At 47.0% G+C, this 19,601-nt stretch overlaps 1 protein-coding gene across 2 annotated transcripts in view; it reads left to right on the top strand.

Annotated features, from left to right (window-relative positions):
- The window catches only part of LOC134949206 (zinc finger FYVE domain-containing protein 1-like), a 155,265-nt gene that overhangs the window by 67,129 nt on the left and 68,535 nt on the right, over window positions 1-19,601 (top strand). For both annotated transcript variants that reach the window (XR_010183122.1, XM_063937656.1), the window contains exons 8-10: window positions 10,792-10,962; window positions 18,183-18,360; window positions 19,091-19,198. Coding sequence is in view for 1 of the 2 variants with exons in the window: in XM_063937656.1 (XP_063793726.1) it covers window positions 10,792-10,962; window positions 18,183-18,360; window positions 19,091-19,198 (457 nt within the window). In the remaining variant the exon portion in view is untranslated. The remainder of the gene's footprint in view (window positions 1-10,791; window positions 10,963-18,182; window positions 18,361-19,090; window positions 19,199-19,601) is intronic.

Here is a 19,601-nt window from a genome sequence, read left to right as displayed (position 1 = left end):
CATATTCAACGCCCTTATGTGCCACCAGTGGCACTTTGGGATCTTAACGTAGTGTTGGGTTTCCTGAAATCCCACTGGTTTGGGCCACTTAAGACTGTGGAGCTAAAGTATCTCACGTGGAAAGTGGTCATGTTATTGGCCTTAGCTTCGGCTAGGCGTGTGTCAGAATTGGCGGCTTTGTCATGTAAAAGCCCCTATCTGGTTTTCCAGATGGACAGGGCAGAATTGCGGACTCGTCCGCAATTTCTGCAAAAGGTGGTGTCATCTTTTCATTTGAACCAACCTATTGTGGTGCCTGCGGCTACTTGTGACTTGGAAGATTCCAAGTTGCTTGACGTAATCCGGGCTTTGAAGAAATTATGTAACCAGAACGGCTGGGGTCAGGAAGACTGACTCGCTGTTTATCCTGTATGCATCCAACAAAGTGGGTGCTCCTGCTTCAAAGCAAGCTATTGCTCGCTGGATATGTAACACGATTCAGCAGGCTCATTCTGTGGCTGGATTGCCGCATCCAAAATCAGTGAAAGCCCATTCCACAAGGAAGGTGGGCTCTTCTTGGGCGGCTGCCCGAGGGGTCTCGGCATTACAGCTTTGCCGAGCTGCTACTTGGTCGGGTTCAAACACATTTGCAAAATTCTACAGGTTTGATACCCTGGCTGAGGAGGACCTTGTGTTTGCCCATTCGGTGCTGCAGAGTCATCCGCACTCTCCCGCCCGTTTGGGAGCTTTGGTATAATCCCCATGGTCCTTACGGAGTCCCCAGCATCCACTAGGACGTTAGAGAAAATAAGATTTTACTCACCGGTAAATCTATTTCTCGTAGTCCGTAGTGGATGCTGGGTGCCCGTCCCAAGGCCCTCATTCCGAGTTGTTCGCTCGGTAAAAATCTTCGCATCGCAGCGATTTTCCGCTTAATGCGCATGCGCAATGTCCGCACTGCGACTGCGCCAAGTAAATTTGCTATGCACTTAGTAATTTTACTCACGGCTTTTTCATCGTTCTGGCGATCGTAATGTGATTGACAGGAAATGGGTGTTACTGGGCGGAAACAGGCCGTTTTATGGGCGTGTGGGAAAAAACGCTACCGTTTCCGGGAAAAACGCATGAGTGGCTGTAGAAACGGAGGAGTGTCTGGGCGAACGCTGGGTGTGTTTGTGACGTCAAACCAGGAACGACAAGCACTGAACTGATCGCAGATGCCGAGTAAGTCTGAAGCTACTCAGAAACTGCTACGAGGTGTGTAATCGCAATATTGCGAATACATCGTTCGCAATTTTAAGATGCTAAGATTCACTCCCAGTAGGCGGCGGCTTAGCATGAGCAAATCTGCTAAAATTCACTTGCGAGCGAACAACTCGGAATGAGGGCCCAAGTGCGGACTTTCTGCAATACGTGTATATAGTTATTGCTTACTAAAGGGTTACACTGGCGTGCGCAGCACATTTTATTAGGGGGTGCACCGTCGGAGGGGTGTGTCTAGCACCGCATTATGGGCGTGTCTAGCACCAACTATTGATTGTCAATGCATATAAAATATCCACCTTTGTACCAAGCCTAATAAAGCAGATACATTGGGGTAAATTTACTAAGGTGGGAGTTTTTTTAGAACTGGTGATGTTGCCCATAGCAACCAATCAGATTCTACTTAACATTTGTCTAGCTGCTTCTAGAAGATAATAGATACAATCTGATTGGTTGCTATGGGCAACATCACCAGTTCTAAAAATCTCCCCCTCTCTTTCCTCTGCAAGCTGCAGCAGCTTACTTATAAGTCAGTCACTCACTGACAATGACAGTCGCAGACTAGTACTGCTGCTGCTGGAAAAAACGAGTGACGTGTCCATGCTGCTGCCGACCGCCTGCCAGTATTGAATTTGTCTTCCTAAGAGGAACGCTGGCTGCATGCTGCTCCTCATCAGTGGCTGGCGTTGGCATAACATAGAAGGAGAGAGGTGGGCATGTGGCGGGTGGGCGTGCGAGCAGCATGACATAATCACGTCATATAACGCTGTTTTTGTACATGGAGGTGGGGCTGGGAATTTGAAAACCGGTGTCAGTGGCAACCTTGATTAACCCAGGCGTCCGGTCAGTAATACAGTCCTGACAGGGTGCAGTGCAGAGGGTATAGTAATCAGCCTGCTCAGCGCTCGCTGCATCAGGCATGTGAGATCGGGGTACCGGACATTAGGGGGTGCCTGTGCGCACCAGGCACCTCCCCTGCGCACACCTATGAAGGGTTATGTTATGTGGCATCAGTTGAGTGATGCTTGTTTGTTGTTCATACTGTTAACTGGGTAAGGTTATCACGAGTTATACGGTGTGATTGGTGTGGCTGGTATGAGTCTTACCGTGGATTCCAAAATCCTGTCCTTGTAATGTCAGTTCTTCCGGGCACAGTTTCCTTAACTGAGGTCTGGAGGAGGGGCATAGAGGGAGGGGCCAGTGCACACCAGATAGTACTAAATCTTTCTTTAGAGTGCCCAGTCTCCTGCGGAGCCTGCTATTCCCCATGGTCCTTACGGAGTCCCCAGCATCCACTACGGATTACGAGAAATAGATTTACCAGTGAGTAAAATCTTATTTTTGTTGTTGTTGGTGCGGAAGGAGCCGGACCACGTTCTTTGAGCTGCAGGTTTTTGCAGCCATAAGCTTGTTATTTATTTTTATTTTTATAGTCTTACATTTTTTTGAGCGAAGTTTCTAAAAAGCGTCTTACAAGTACCTTAAAAATAATTGTTCCAACAACTCTCGCGACAACACTTACCCACGTGTACAGTACTGTTTCGGTGGGCGTCTGTGTAGGATGTACTAGCAAGTGCAGCAGATGTTACCAGGCTGTGGACGGAGCACGGGGAGAAGAAGGTAAGGCGTCAGTTCCGCTTAGTGGGGGAGACACAAGACATAGCTGCACTGTTTCGGGAAGGAGACTACCGAACAGTTGCAGATGCACCAGCTCTAGGCCTCAGGGATCATAGGCTCCAGGGATTAGTGTGAGGCCGCGATCCCTGGGGTTGATGTCAGCAGTGAGGAATAAGACGCTCCCCTGGTCGCCCCTCCCCCCCCCCGGTTCATGACCCGTTTCCTCTGAGTTTACTGCCATCAACTGAGTTCCCGCTTCCGTCTGAGGCGCTCTGTATCTTAAGTACCCAGTCACAGCATAGGCGGCTGTGAGACTGGTGCGTCGATGTTCACTTGGGCGTCTGCGTTCACTGTGGGTTCACTGGGTGTTTGTGTACACTATTAGCGTCTGGATCCACTCAGCGTTCACTAACGTATTGATCGATCCTGGAAGCGGGGTGAAGTCTCCCTGTATCCCACTCTCCTGAGCTAGGTGATACAGCACTAAGGGGGTCATTCCGAGTTGTTCGCTCGCTAGCTGCTTTTAGCAGCATTGCACACGCTAGGCCGCTGCCCTCTGGGAGTGTATCTTAGCTTAGCAGAATAGCGAACGAAAGATTAGCAGAATTGCTACTAAATAATTCTTTGCAGTTTCTGAGTAGCTCCAGACCTACTCACAGATTGCGATCAGCTCAGTCCGTTTAGTTCCTGGTTTGACGTCACAAACACACCCTGCATTCAGCCAGCCACTCCCCCATTTCTCCAGACACTCCCGCGTTTTTCCCTGACACGCCTGCGTTTTTTAGCACACTCCCGGAAATCGCTCAGTTACCACCCAGAAACTCCCCTTTCCTGTCAATCACTGACCGATCAGCAGTGCGACTGAAAAGCGCCGCAGGATCCACAGCAAAACTGCTAAGTTTTTAGTTAAATAACTAAGTGCATACGCCCTGCGTGCCTTGCGCATGCGCAATTAGCAACAAATTGCAGCATAGCAAAAATCGGCAACGAGCTAACAACTCCGAATGACCCCCTAAGTCTCTTCCTACCATTAAGTACGAGTAGTTGGACAAGTCTGTAAACTATTGCTGCTGTTTTCTTTCGCTGTGCGACTGAATACGTTTAAAAGTCCTGTATAAGGTAATGCAGTAACGTGTTTCTCCTACCTACTTAAAATGTATCTGTAGTTGAATATGTGCCCATATTGCTTATTATACTAATGTATAACTTGTGACTGATTGCTAGTGTGATTGCTGACTTTACTATTTCAGGTCAGTTTCTGTTTATGATACCGATCCTCAATGCTGGTGCAAGGCAGGGAGGGATCGGATTCTATGTCACTTTAACAGACTTTAAAGTGATTACAGTCACAAATTGTGTAGTTAACACCATACAGGTGTGTGATTTGTTTACCATGTCTAATAGAGGCAAGGGTGAGGAGGATACACTCTCCATAGCAGCACAAAAACTGATTTCATGTTTGTCCTGCAAAGCTGGGATAACCTCTTAGGATCTGGTTCAAAATGGATTATGTGCAAATTGTTTTAGCTTTCATCAAAGCCTCCTGAATAATCCAAGGCAGGCACAGGTTCAAATCGAACCCCCATGGGCTGCTTTTACTCAGACATTATCCAATATAGCAGAGCGGATAGTGCCAGCTCCTATACCAGGGATAAGTTACCCTGTTAACCCTTACATTCAACATTCTCCCTGGGTTTTATCACATCCAGTCCAGGAATCTGCAACCTTTCAACAAAAACAGGCTGAAAGGCCTGGGGAAGGTAAATCACACAGACATGAAACAACATTTTCACAGTCTACACATGTTTAAGATGGGGACACGTCAGAGGATGAGGATTCCTCGCATTTTGCTTCTGCATACAGAGATGAGGATGAAGGTCTCAGCTCAGTGGATATACAGTACCTGAGCTAGTTAGTGCTATGAAAGCCATTCTATCCTTAGAGTAGGCAGCAGAGCCTTTGTTATAATGTTTAAACGTCCCAAAACAGTCAGAACTGAATTTCCGGGGTCAGAACAGCTGACGGAGATTATGCAAGAGGCTTGGGTCATGCCCAGTAAGAAGCTTAAAATTCTAAAGAAATGGAATTCCCATTATCCTCTTCCAGCTGGGGACTGTTTAAAGAGGGAGGTGGCTCCCAAAGTAGATACGCACGTCATTCAGTTTGTGCGAAAATCTACATTGCCTTTGCCTTCAACATCATTAAATGATGTTACGGATTAAAAAAATAGATGTTTTTTAAAAAACATTTTCTCCTTGTCGGGGGCAATTGTAAGATCAGCCATGGCTTCAGCCTGGATGGCAAAAGCTGTGGCAGCCTGGGCTGATGCATTGGAGGATGATCTTTCATTGGCATCTAGAGCGCAAAAATCCCAAATTGCACATATTGAACAGGCGGCTATTTTTATGGAAGCAGCAGCCTTGGATATGGGTACTATTGCCTCTCAAGCACCAGCCTCAGCAGTAGCAGCTTGCAGAGCTATCTGGCTACGTACATGGAAGGCTGACTCAAGAGTCCAAGAAGATTTTAGAGTCTTTGCCTCTTACTGGAAATATTCTTTTTTGTAAAGATTTAAACAGTATTTTGGAGTCAGAGGCAGGCTCCAAGAAAGTGAAGTTTCCTTCTACCCACAAATCCAAACCTAGGTTTCCAGCTATTCGGCCTTCTCAGACCCAAGGAAAGCAAAAGGAAAGGGTTATGGCAAACAGTCCCAATCTGCTAAGTCTGGTAAGACTAAAAAGCATTGGGCTACCAGAGGACCTGCTTCCAAGCCAGAAGATAAGCCATCAGCCTGATGGTATGGGCCTCCACCTGGGGGACCCCAGGGTGGGAGGCCGAATTCTTCATTTTGCACAGATCTGGCAGTAGTCCACCACAGATGCCTGGGTGCAAGAAGCGGTATCTCACAGTTATGCGTTTGCCTTCAAGAAACATCCTCCACACAGGTTCTTTTGTACCAGCCCGTCTTCAGTGGAAACGAAGGTCATGGCCTTACAAGAGGCAGTTCAGAAGTTGCTTCAATCAGGAGTGATAGTTCCAGTTCCTCCTGCGCAACAAGGACAAGGTTTCTATTCCAACTAATTCAGAAGCTGAATGGGTCGTTCCGGCCCATACTCAATCTCAAAGTGCTGAACAAGTACATTTGGGTGCCTCGCTTTCATATGGAGACTTTACGTTCCATTATTTTGTCCATGGAGCCGGAGGATTTTATGGTATCCCTGGATATCCAGGATGCTTACCTGCATGTTCCTATAGCACAGTCCCATAAGTGATATCTCAGGTTTGCTATCCTCCAGCAACACTTTCAGTTTCAGGCCCTGCCATTTGTACTGGCTACAGCTCCAAGAGTGTTCACCAAAATTATGGTGGTAATGGCAGCTTATCTCCGTCAGCAGGGGATAAGGATTTTTCCATACCTCAACGACCTATTAATCCTGGCACAGTCTCAGGAATTGCTTCAGTGTCATCTGCAACAGACAATAGCTTGTTTACAGAAACACGGTTGGCTCATTAATTGGGCAAAGTCATCCCTGGTTCCATCACAACGTATAATGCACTTGGGGGCTGTTTTGGATTCCGGTCTTCAGAGAGTGTTTTTACCTCTGAACAAAATATCCACAATACAGTCGAGGATTCAGGAGCTGCTACAAAGTCAAAGGGTATCCATTCACGCAGCTATGCGTGTGATGGGATCAATGGTGTCGCCATTCGACATTGTGGAGTATGCTCAATTCCACTATAGGCCTCTCAACATCTGATCCTTTCCAAATAAAATGGGTTACATCAGACAATAAAAACTCAGAATATGGTCCTTCAGAAGTATGGAGGTCGTTAGCCTGGTGGCTACAGACATCCCATCTGGACCAAGGGAGACCCTTTTGGATCTCAGATTGGGAGGTTCTGACAACGGATGCCAGTCTTCAGGGCTGGGGTGCAGTGTCAGGAAAAAGTTGCTTCCAGGGGCAGTGGACCAAGGAAGAAAATTGCCTGCCAATAAATATATTGGAGCTTCGGGCCATATATATGGCACTCATTCAGGCAAAGGACATTCTTGAGGGGAAACCAGTTAAAATTTGCTCGAACAATGTCAGTATCGTACCTCAATCATCAGGAAGGAACGCGCAGCCAAAAGGCAATGAAGGAGGTAAGCCACATGTTGAGGTGGGCAGAACTACATCATCCAGCTTTGTCCGCAGTGTTCATTCCGGGAGTCCTAAACTGGGAAGCAGATTTTCTCAGTCGACACACCATTCATGCAAAAGAATGGGCTCTACACCCCGAGGTCTTCCAGACTCTGGTAGACAAGTGGGGGTTACCAGAGATAGATCTCATGGCTTCCCGTCAGAACAACAAAATTCCCGCATACGGGTCAAGGACAAAGGCTCCCAGAGCGACCTTTGTGGATTCCCTGTCAGTGAGATGGGACTTTCTTCTGGACTATGTGTTTCCACTGATTGCCCTCTTGCCCAGGGTGATGTGAAAGGTAAAACAGGGAAAGGGTGCTGTGATACTAATAGCTCTGGCTTGGCCCAGAAGACATTGGTACACAGATCTGCAGAGGCTGACGTTGGATACTCCGTTCCTACTCCCTCAACGTCCAGATCTACTGTCTCAGGGTCCTTGCTATTGCAAGCACCTGGATCGGCTGTCTTTGACGGCGTAGCTCTCGAGACTTCCATCCTGAAAGTAAGAGTATTCTCATAACAAGTAATTCAAACAGTGCTTAGACCAAGAAAACCATCCTCAGCTCACATTTATTACCGAATATGGAAGGCCTATATTCAATGGTGCAGTGACAGGAAATTTGACCCTAGGTCTTTCAGAGTTTCCAGAGTCCTAGAATTCCTTCAGTCAGAAATGGACAAAGGTCTACGGGTGGTTTCCTTGAGAGTTCAGGTGTCAGCATTGACTGTATGGTATCAAAAGAAAATTGCTAACTTTTTTCCAAGGAATGCCTTCACATCCAACCTCCTTTTGTTCCACCTAAAGCTCCTTGGGATCTAAGTTTAGTCCTAAATGAGCTTCAAGTTGCCCCATTTGAACCACTGAAGCAAGTGGATCTTAAATGGTTGACAGCTAAAGTTATCTTTCTACTGGCTATTGCTTCAGCTAGAAGAGTTTCAGACTTAGGGGCATTGCTATGTCGCCCTCCTTTTATGACATTTCATCCAGATAGAGCGGTTCTCAGAACTAAATCTGGTTATCTTCCTAAGGTGGTGTCTAAATTCCACCTTAATAAAGAAATTGTAGTCTCGGCTTTCCAAGGGCCGGACCTTTCTGCGGGAGATGCATAATTGGACGTAGTCCGTGCGTTAATCTACATGGATCGTACCAGTACCATCAGAAAGACAGACACTCTCTTTGTTCTCTATGTATTTCACAAGAGAGGATGGCCTGCTTACAAGCAGACACTGGCGAGGTGGCTTCGGATGATGATTTCAGAAGCATTTTCTCAAGCTGATCTCCCTATTCCGGCTAATGTCTCTGCTCACTCTACTCGTAAGGTAGATCCTTCATGGGCAGCACAACGTAGTGCTTCAGCTGAACAGATATGTAGGGCAGCCACGGTCTTCCATTAACACATTCATTAGACATTATGCCTTTGATACCTTTTCCTTTCGAGATGCTGCATTCCGGCGAAGGATTCTCCTGTCCAATCAGGAGCGTCGCCTCCACTAAACTTGCTTTGAGACATCCTAATGTTTGTCCTGTGGATAATCTGTGGACCCTGCAGGAGAAGTATGTAGTTATAGTAGACTTACCGTCGATAACTCTATTTCTCCTAAGTCCACAGTATCCACAGGGATCCTACACTGACGCACCTGATTTGAGGATCCTTACACCTACTAACCTCTTCCTTCTTGTACGGGAGTGTGTGCATGTGTGTTCTTATTGCCTGATTATTACTTTTCTTAAATTTTCACAGATTATTATAGTATATCTCAGAGGCTCCCAAATTCAGTCCTCAAGCCACCCTAATAGTCCAGGTTTTAAGGATATCCATGATAAAGCACAGGTGACTTAATTAGTACTTCAGTCAATTTCTGTGCTCAACCATGGATATCCTTAAACCCTGAACTGTTAGGGTGCTTTGAGGACTGAGTTTTTAAACTACTGGTAGACAACTCCTGACTCTACAGTTGTCGTGAAACGTCATATGTCAGACAGTGTTTGACCACGGATGGTTAGGCTTCGGCTAGCAGGCTATGCTGGAACTAGCTCCACAATAGATGGAGAGAGAGGTTAACTAGGACTAGATTAAGCAGTCTTTGTACAAACTATACTATCACACGTGTACTTATTTTGTTATAAAAGCAAAAATTCTCCATACACTCCTGTACACCTAGGGGAGAATTCTATTGCAGGCAAAGGGGGCAAAATTGCTGTTACAGTGGCATTTAAACGCTGACAGCGGCAGCCCGATTCACACTTTTGGCCTATTTAATTCACACCCGTTTGCCCAAAAGTGCTCACTACTATATGGGGTAGCGAACACTTTTGAGGGAGATCCCGACACCATAAAGTGGGTGTCGCACAATTTCGGCCAGGCAAGCTGCTCGCCAGTAATTGAATTCCCCCCCTTAGTGTCTGGAAGTAGCAGTCTGTGGCAGTCACAGGGTGTATCATTGTCTTGTTGTTCTGCTGTATACCCCTGCAAATAAAACATCTGAAGCAAGGACCTGATTCAAAGATGGGACACAAATGGACGCAGAGGCGTCTTGTGTAGAATAGTGACCACTTCTGTCTTCTGTGATCCACTGACTGCTTCTAAATATGGATTAACATCGCTACCATCAGTCACAGCTTTGGACACCTGAGTACACCTAAGATTACTCAGAATGTCCACATAGACAGGGTTATACACACAAAATACCTCATACAAGGATCATCCACACCAGACCTACATGTACTGCAGAGAGATGCTAGGTTAAATGAAAATGTGGGCATCACAGTCCAAGCAGAGACTATACCCACCAAACTCACCCACAGGCATGCTGCTGCAATGTTGCGGTGCACAAACTGTATAAAACCCAGGATTGTACATAAATGTATGTTGCACAAACAATGCTGACTAAATGTGACATTTCTTGGCTGAGTCTGGTGTGTTGGGAGATGTGAGGGTGATTGTTATAGGGAGAGTCTGAGCAAAAACTGGATTTATAAAGCAAGGTCATTGCAATGGGATAGAAATTCTCCCTCTGCAGCTCCTTAGTGTTGAGGCATTCGGAGAACAGAACATTGGTGCTCTCTAATTAGACAGGGAAAGTGATCCGTGACCATAGGATGGTTCTTAAACTCCCAGAGTCACCTGAAGACCATTTCGGGTCATGGTCTAAGGGGTGTATTCAATTAGTGCCGTTTCTTCGACCTGTTGGAAAAAAAACCAGCACATTTTGCCCGTTTTTAGGTTGAATTTACATCCGACCTATTCAATGCCCTTGCCGTTTTTTTCGACTGGCCGAAAAATCCGGCACTGGCGAAAACCACGTGTATCGGCAAATTCGCTGCTGATACATGTGTTTTGGCAAATTCACGGGCGCAATTTAAAAAAAAAATGTAAAAAGTGAATCGGCATGGGCGAAAATGGATTAAAAAACGGGTGAAAATGCCCACAATTGAATACCCTGTGTCGAATTAGGGCCGTTTCTTCGACCAGTCGAAAAAATGGCACTTAATTGAATACCCCCTAAGACCTAACTGCAGCCATGTGATTAACTCCAGGAGCTACACCCAGTGCAGGACGCAACTGACAAGAGGGTCATCATGCTATAATGTGTCTCCTCCAGTACTTGGGAATGATTGCTTGTATGAAACCTGGCATCACAATTGCATTGAATTCCTTGTGGTTCACATCCCCACTAACTAGCCCCGTACCCCTTCTTTATGTGTCACAGAGATGATTCATGTATTCCTTCTTATATATTCCTGCAGGGCGACTCTTGCTCACTGGACCAACACAATGCAGCTCAGCGCGTCTTGGATGGGGTGAACCTAGTATTCCAGTCTGTGAACGAATACAGTTTAGGACCCACGCGTACCGCTACCTCATGGCTGACTGACAGAGTGGCTCCAGCTTATTGGCGACCCAATGCAGAGATTTCAGTAAGTAAACAGAGTCATGTCGCCAAGTAAATTCTCTGCCTATTGGTATTCATTTACACGGATCGGCCAGATAAGATACACCAAGGTAAAAAAAAACGAACTCCAGCTGCTGCTGTTCCAAACGCCATTCATCCATGGACGCTTCCTTCCTGTCACCCATGCAGTCTGCTGCTGGCACGTAATGTGTGGGGTGTGTTTTCTTTCACACTTTGGGGCCGGATGTAATGACGCCCAAATTCGGCGGCCGCACGGAATGCCGGCCGAACTCTGACCTTTTTTTAAATGGGCAACAGTATAGTCACTGACAATGAGCCTGTCCTGCAGCGTAATGCCGCCAGCAACAAAATGACTTTGGTGTTTCCTGAAAAACCATCTTGAAACTATATTGTTTATATAGAACAGTTTTAAAAAGTAACCCCCCCTTCTCTTTCCCCTTTGTCCTCGGTGACTTTGCCTTTCCATATGTTTAGTAGCTTTTTTTTTCTTCAAAATTGAAAATGCAAACCTGAAACTCAGTTTTTTAGAAAACCATTTGTTTGCAGTAATGGAAACATCTAATGATAGAGGTTGGGGCATCCAAATTGTCCCTAAATTATCAGAGCTACGTTTAGAAGGATGGGTGAGTTTTGTGAGGACAGTGACATTATTAACATTTTTGGCTATACATTAGCATCCGGATGTTAGACAAACCACACCCACACATATTTCTGTAGCTGGTGCATTAGCAGAATAGCTTGGACCTCCTTCTTTTTCTAATTTATATATATATATATATATATATATATATACATATGTATATGTATGTATGTATATATATATATATTTATTTTTTTCGTTTTTATTGAAACAATGTATAAGTCGTGGTACATTGAACATAATGCTGCATAATGTATATAAATTCACACATTGGAAGGCCTGGACCTCTTTCTTTGGTTTGCCCCCAAGGACAGAATTTGCAAGCCCTGTCTTGCTCCACAGTCACTTCGAGCATCTGTGGGATGAAATGGTTTCAGCTATTCACTGTAGGGATCCACCACCAGCTACTGTGCAACAACCAAGGAACACACTGGGCCAGCAAATCCTATATGTTCTTGTTAAATCCATCGACTGACAAACTTGAACTTTTCTGCAGGCAGTTGGGTGCAAGAAGCTGTTAGATAATGAAGTTGCTGATCAGAGTTTTAATTAACATTGTATACAGTAAATGTCAAGTTATGGGACAGGGATTACAGCCTAAACTCAGCAAAAACCATATCTGCCACCCCCAGCCACATTGGCAGGAATTCAATTTGCCGACATCAGTGCCATGTTCCGTTCCAGAACGTCACTTTGCGTCTAATGGCTCTGCATTGTATGGTTTACCGTAACTGGCTGATATGAGTACAGCCAGGCATTGCAGTGATGCCCAGTGGCACGTCGTCAGAAATGAAACCCCTCATATGATATTATTTCTCTGACGTCCTAGTGGATGCTGGGAACTCCGTAAGGACCATGGGGAATAGCGGCTCCGCAGGAGACTGGGCACAACTAAAGAAAGCTTTAGGTCACCTGGTGTGCACTGGCTCCTCCCACCATGACCCTCCTCCAAGCCTCAGTTAGATTTTGTGCCCGGCCGAGGTTGGATGCACACTAGGGGCTCTCCTGAGCTTCTAGAAAGAAAGTATAGAATTAGGTTTTTTATTTTCAGTGAGACCTGCTGGCAACAGGCTCACTGCAGCGAGGGACTAAGGGGAGAAGAAGCGAACCTGCCTGCTTGCAGCCAGCTTGGGCTTCTTAGGCTACTGGACACCATTAGCTCCAGAGGGATCGACCGCAGGCCCAGCCTTGGTGTTCGGTCCCGGAGCCGCGCCGCCGTCCCCCTTACAGAGCCAGAAGCAAGAAGAGGTCCGGAAAATCGGCGGCAGAAGACATCAGTCTTCACCAAGGTAGCGCACAGCACTGCAGCTGTGCGCCATTGCTCCTCATACACACTTCACACTCCGGTCACTGAGGGTGCAGGGCGCTTGGGGGGGGCGCCCTGAGCAGCAATAAAAACACCTTGGCTGGCAAAAATACCACAATATATAGCCCCAGAGGCTATATATGTGGTAAATACCCCTGCCAGAATCCAGAAAAAAGCGGGAGAAAAGTCCGCGAAAAAGGGGCGGAGCTATCTCCCTCAGACACACTGGCGCCATTTTCTCTTCACAGTGCAGCTGGAAGAAAGCTCCCCAGGCTCTCCCCTGTAGTTTTCAGGCTCAAAGGGTTAAAAAGAGAGGGGGGGCACTAAATTTAGGCGCAATATTATATATACAAGCAGCTATTGGGGAAATTTCACTCAGTTATAGTGTTAATCCCCACATTATATAGCGCTCTGGTGTGTGCTGGCATACTCTCTCTCTGTCTCCCCAAAGGGCTTTGTGGGGTCCTGTCCTCAGTCAGAGCATTCCCTGTGTGTGTGCGGTGTGTTGGTACGGCTGTGTCGACATGTTTAATGAGGAGGCTTATATGGTGACGGAGCAGATGCCGATAAATGTGATGTCGCCCCCTGTGGGGCCGACACCAGAGTGGATGGTTAGGTGAAAGGTATTAACCGACAGTGTCAACTCCTTACATAAAAGGGTGGATGACGTAACAGCTGTGGGACAGCCGGCTTCTCAGTCCGCGCCTGCCCAGGCGTCTTAAAGGCCATCAGGGGCTCAAAAACGCCCGCTCACTCAGATGGCAGACACAGATGTCGACACGGGAGTCTGACTCCAGTGTCGACGAGGTTGAGACATATACACAATCCACTAGGAACATCCGTTGCATGATCTCGGCAATGAAAAATGTGTTACACATTTCTTACATTAACCCAAGTACCACATAAAAGGGGTTTTATGTTTGGGGAGAAAAAGCAGGCAGTGTTTTGTTCCCCCATCAGATGAATGAATGAAGTGTGTGAAAAGCGTGGGTTCCCCCGATAAAAAACTGGTAATTTCTAAAAAGTTACTGATGGCGTACCCTTTCCCGCCAGAGGATAAGTTACGCTGGGAGATATCCCCTAGGGTGGATAAGGCGCTCACACGGTTGTCAAAAAAGGTGGCACTGCCGTTTTAGGAACGGCCACTTTGAAGGTACCTGTTGATAAAAAGCAGGAGGCTATCCTGAAGTCTGTATTTACACACTCAGGTACTAGACTGAGACCTGCAGATCGTGCTGCTGCAGCGTGGTCGGTGACCCTGTCAAACATAAGAACATATTAAAGACGTCGTCTTATATATGAGGGATGCACAGAGGGATATTTTGCCGGCTGGCATCCAAAATGAATGTAATGTCCATTCTGTCAGGAGGGTATTAGAGACCTGTCACTGGACAGGTGATGCTGACTTTAAAAGGCGCATAGAGATTCTGCCTTATAAGGGTGAGGAATTATTTGGGGATGGTCTCTGGGACCTCGTATCCACAGCAACAGCTGGGAAGAAATATTTTTACCTCAGGTTTCCTCACAGACTAAAAAAGCACTGTATTATCAGGTACAGTCCTTTCGGCTTCAGAAAAGCAAGCGGGTCAAAGGCGCTTCCTTTCTGTACAGAGACATGGGAAGAGGGAAAAAGCTGCACCAGTCAGCCTGTTCCCAGAATCAAAATTCTTCTCTCGCTTCCTCTGAGTCCACAGCATGACGCGGGGGCTCCACAGGTGTAGCCGGGTACGGTGGGGGGCCGTCTCAAAAATTTCAGCGATCAGTGGGCTCGCTCACAGGTGGATCCCTGTTTCATTCAAGTAGTATTTCAGGGGTACAAGCTGGAATTCGAGATGTCTTCCCCCCGCCGTTTCCTCAAATATGCCTTGCCGACAACTCCCTCAGGCAGGGAGGCTGCGCTAGAGGCAATTAATAAGCTGTATTCCCAGCAGGTAATACTCAAGGTGCCCCTACTTCAACAAGGACGGGGTTACTATTCCACACGGTTTGGGGTACCGAAACCGCATGGTTCGGTGTGACCCATTTTATATTTAAAATCCTTGAACACATACATAAAAAAAATTCAAGTTCAAGATGGAATCGCTCAGGGCGGTTATTGCAAGCCTGGACGAGGGGGATTACATGGGATCCCGGGACATCAAGGATGCTTACCTGCATGTCCCCATTTACCATCCTCGCCAGGAGTACCTCAGATTTGTGGTACAGGATTCCCATTACCAAGTCCAGACACTGCCGTTTGGACTGTACATGGCACCGAGGGTGTTTACCAAGGTAATGGCCGAAATGATGATACTCCTTCGAAAAAAGGGAGTTTTAATTATCCCGTACTTGGACAATCTCCTTATAAGGGCAAGGTCCAAGGAGCAGTTGCTAGTCGGGGTAGCACTATTTTGGAAAGTGCTACAACAGCACGGTTGGATTCTAAACAGTCCAAAGTCACAGCTGGTTCCTACGACACGTCTACTGTTCCTGGGGATGGTTCTGGAAACAGAACAGAAATAAGTGTTTCTCCCGGAGGAGAAAGCCAAGGAGCTGTCATCTCTAGTCAGAGACCTCTTGAAGCCAAAACAGGTATCGGTGCATCATTGCACGCGAGTCCTGGGAAAAATGGTAGCTTCCTACGAAGCAATCCCATTCGGTAGGTTCCATGCAAGAACTTTTCAGTGGGACCTGTTGGACAAGTGGTCCGGATCACATCTTCAGATGCATCGGCTGATAACCCTGTCTTCAAGGACCAGGGTATCTCTACTGTGGTGGCTGCAGAGTGCCCATCTTCAAGAGGGCCGCAGGTTCGGCATACAGGACTAGGTCCTAGTGACCATGGATGCCAGCCTTTGAGGCTGGGGGGCAGTCACACAGGGAAGAAACTTCCAGGGACTTTGGTCAAGTCAGGTGACTTCCCTACACATAAATATTCTGGAACTGAGGGCCATTTACAATGCCCTGGGTCAGGCAAGGCCTCTGCTTCAAAACCAGCCGGTACTGATCCAATCAGACAACATCACGGCAGTCGCCCATGTAAACCAACGGGGCGGCACAAGAAGCAGGATGGCGATGGCAGAAGCCACAAGGATTCTCCGATGGGCGGAAAATCATGTGTTAACACTGTCAGCAGTGTTCATTCCCGGAGTGGACGACTGGGAAGCAGATCTTCTCAGCAGACACGACCTCCACCCGGGAGAGTGGGGATTTCATCCAGAAGTCTTCCAAAGGATTGTACACCATTGGGAAAGGCCACAGGTGGACATGATGGCGTCCCGCCTCAACAAAAAGCTATAAAAGATATTGCGCCAGGTCAAGGGACCCTCAGGCGATAGCTGTGGACGCTCTGGTAACACCTTGGGTGTACCAGTCGGTTTATGTGTTCCCCCCTCTGCCTCTCATACAAAAGGTACTGAGAATAATAGGAAGGCGAGGAGTAAGAACGATACTCGTGGTTCCGGATTGGCCAAGAAGAGCTTGGTACCCAGAACTTCAAGAAATTATATCAGAGGACCCATGGCCTCTGCCGCTCAGACAGGACCTGCGGCAGCAGGGGCCCTGTCTGTTCCAAGACTTACCGCGGCTACGTTTTGACGGCATGGCGGTTGAACGCCGGATCCTAAAGGAAAAGGGCATTCCGGAGGAAGTCATTCCTACGCTGATTCAAGCCAGGAAAGATGTAACTGCATAACATTATCACCGCATATGGCGAAAATATGTTGCTTGGTGTGAGGCCAAAAAAGGCCCCAACAGAGGAATTTCAACTAGGTCGATTTCTGCATTTCCTACAAGCAGGAGTGTCTATGGGCCTAAAATTAGGCTCCATTAAGGTACAGATCTCGGCTCTGTCGATTTTCTTCCAGAAAGAACTAGCTTCAGTACCTGAAGTTCAGACATTGTAAAAGGAGTGCTGCATATTCAGCCCCCGGTTGTGCCTCCAGTGGCACCTTGGGTTCTCAACGTTGTGTTGAGTTTCTTAAAATCACTTTGGTGTGAGCCACTAAAAACCGTGGATCTAAAATATCTCACGCGGAAAGTGGTCATGTTATTGGTCTTGGCTTCGGCCAGGTGTGTATCAGAATTGGCGGCTTTGTCATATAAAAGTCCTTATCTGATTTTCCATATGGATAGGGCAGAATTGAGGACTCGTCCCCAGTTTCTCCCTAAGGTGGTATCAGCTTTTCACTTGAACCAACCTATTGTAGTGCCTGCGGCTACTAGGGACTTGGAGGATTCCAGGTTACTGGACGTAGTCAGGGCCTTGAAAAATTATGTTTCCAGGACGGCTAGAGTCAGGAGAACTGACTCGCTGTTTATCCTGTATGCACCCAGCAAACTGGGTGCTCCTGCTTCTAAGCAGACTATTGCTCGCTGGATTTGTAGCACAATTCAGCTGGCGCATTCTGCGGCTGGACTACCGCAGCCAAAATCTGTAAAAGCCCATTCCACAAGGAAGGTGGGCTCATCTTGGGCAGCTGCCCGAGGGGTCTCGGCTTTCCAACTTTGCCGAGCTGCAACTTGGTCAGGGGCAAACACGTTTGCAAAATTCTACAAAATTGATACCCTGGCTGAGGAGGACCTGGAGTTCTCTCATTCGGTGCTGCAGAGTCATCCGCACTCTCCCGCCCGTTTGGGAGCTTTGGTATAATCCCCATGGTCCTTACGGAGTTCCCAGCATCCACTAGGACGTCAGAGAAAATAAGATTTTACTCACCAGTAAATCTATTTCTCGTAGTCCGTAGTGGATGCTGGGCGCCCATCCCAAGTGCGGATTGTCTGCAATACTTGTATATAGTTATTGCCTAACTAAAGGGTTATTGTTGAGCCATCTGTTGAGAGGCTCGGTTATATTCATACTGTTAACTGGGTATAGTATCACGAGTTATACGGTGTGATTGGTGTGGCTGGTATGAGTCTTACCCGGGATTCAAAATCCTTCCTTATTATTATATTCAGCTCGTCCGGGCACAGTGTCCTAACTGAGGCTTGGAGGAGGGTCATAGTGGGAGGAGCCAGTGCACACCAGGTGACCTAAAGCTTTCTTTAGTTGTGCCCAGTCTCCTGCGGAGCCGCTATTCCCCATGGTCCTTACGGAGTTCCCAGCATCTACTACGGACTACGAGAAATAGATTTACCGGTGAGTAAAATCTTATTTTCTCCTCCAGCTGTTTCTATCATTTATAGAGCAACAAAAATTCTATGTGTTCCCCCCCCCCCCCCCCCCCCTCCTTGTGTCCCTCCCTTATTAGTGGATCTGCTCTTCCAAATCCCCCCATGTTATTCTTCCCTGCTGTAGGAGTGTCACGGATGCAAGAAAGGCTTCCTCCCGGCTGAGCGGAAACATCACTGCCGAGCTTGCGGAGAGGGCTTCTGTCACAACTGCTCCAATCAAACTATGCCCGTTCCTGAGAGAGGCTGGGGGCCCTCTCCTGTGCGTGTTTGCAAAAAGTGTCACAGTAAAGGGCCTGTGAAAGGTGAGAGAGAGACTGACAGGTGTGATGGCCATGGACAAGAGCAAACACCATATTGTACAGCAGTAATGTGCTAACCAGCTTGGGTGAGACTCATGTGAATGGGGCATGTGATGGCTGCTAGCCAGTATCTCATTGTGCTTCAGGGACAGTCAACTCTATACAGTATTCATGAGCTCTTCATCCAGCATTTAACTCTCCTGGCGGAAGTCCTCTCAACCACAGTTGGCCTAACGAGCAGTTCACTTTCAGAATACTTACATTTAGGCACAAGGACCCCGTGCAACCTCCATGTATCAATGCTGTAGGAATTGTTCCCCTTGTCATTTGTCTTAAGCGTGATTTACTTTCACAATGAGGGTCTACTATCTCTATTTAAGGGTTCAATTCAATTAGATGTGGGGGGTGCGAGTTGCCATTGTAACAGCATGGAAACGCCACCAATGGCCCGGCAACTTGGAGCCCAGTGTCGCCCAGGAAAAATCCACAAGCTCGGCGGTACCATAAGTGCGACATACAGCTGCACTTGCTCACGGATGCTAGCAAGTCGCATCTAATTAAATCAACCCCGTAGAGTTTCAGGTGTGATTAAATAAATACTTCACGGTTTGAAATAAGGTATCAATTCCGCATTGGCCGTCACCTAATTCCACTTTCATTAATATCATGTTGATTAGGATTTTGAGATAAAATTTGTAGCTTTCTCCATCAGTGTTTGTGGCTCTCCCCACAGGTCAGCAGACAGTGGAAGATAATGGGAATAGTCTGATACCTCGCAAAGTGACGGAGATGGCTCAGAGCTCTCTGGACATGGTGTCTTCTGTGATGGAATATCCTCTAGGTAAGGTCCTCCGTTACTCTATAAGTATGTTAGGAATGAACAGATCAACCCGTATAGCAGAGATGGAGAATGAAAGTCCACACATTAAAGAGTTTGGCCACTTTACATTTGTATAACCCACCTCCCTTCTGAGCCTCACACCATCATGTCTCCCATAGCTGGGAGTCCTCTCTTTTCCATGCTGTCAGATGTCGCTAAGCAGTGATTCCTTACAGAGACTAGGGGAAGCGATGGAGAGGAACACATAATGAGCTATATTAGGGTATAACTATATGGGATGGGTTGTCAATGACTGAAGAGTCCATTTGGCCATGCGTGAGGTTTAGACTAAACTCACCTTCCTGTGTGAATCTCGGTTCCGTATTATGCGTAGGTGTTATCTGAGGTAAAGCATTGTCAATGT

Source organism: Pseudophryne corroboree, chromosome 8, assembly GCF_028390025.1.
Source record: "Pseudophryne corroboree isolate aPseCor3 chromosome 8, aPseCor3.hap2, whole genome shotgun sequence".
Lineage (NCBI taxonomy): Eukaryota > Metazoa > Chordata > Amphibia > Anura > Myobatrachidae > Pseudophryne > Pseudophryne corroboree.
Note: the sequence above shows the minus strand (reverse complement) of the source record. Positions and strands in the feature narration are given on the sequence as shown.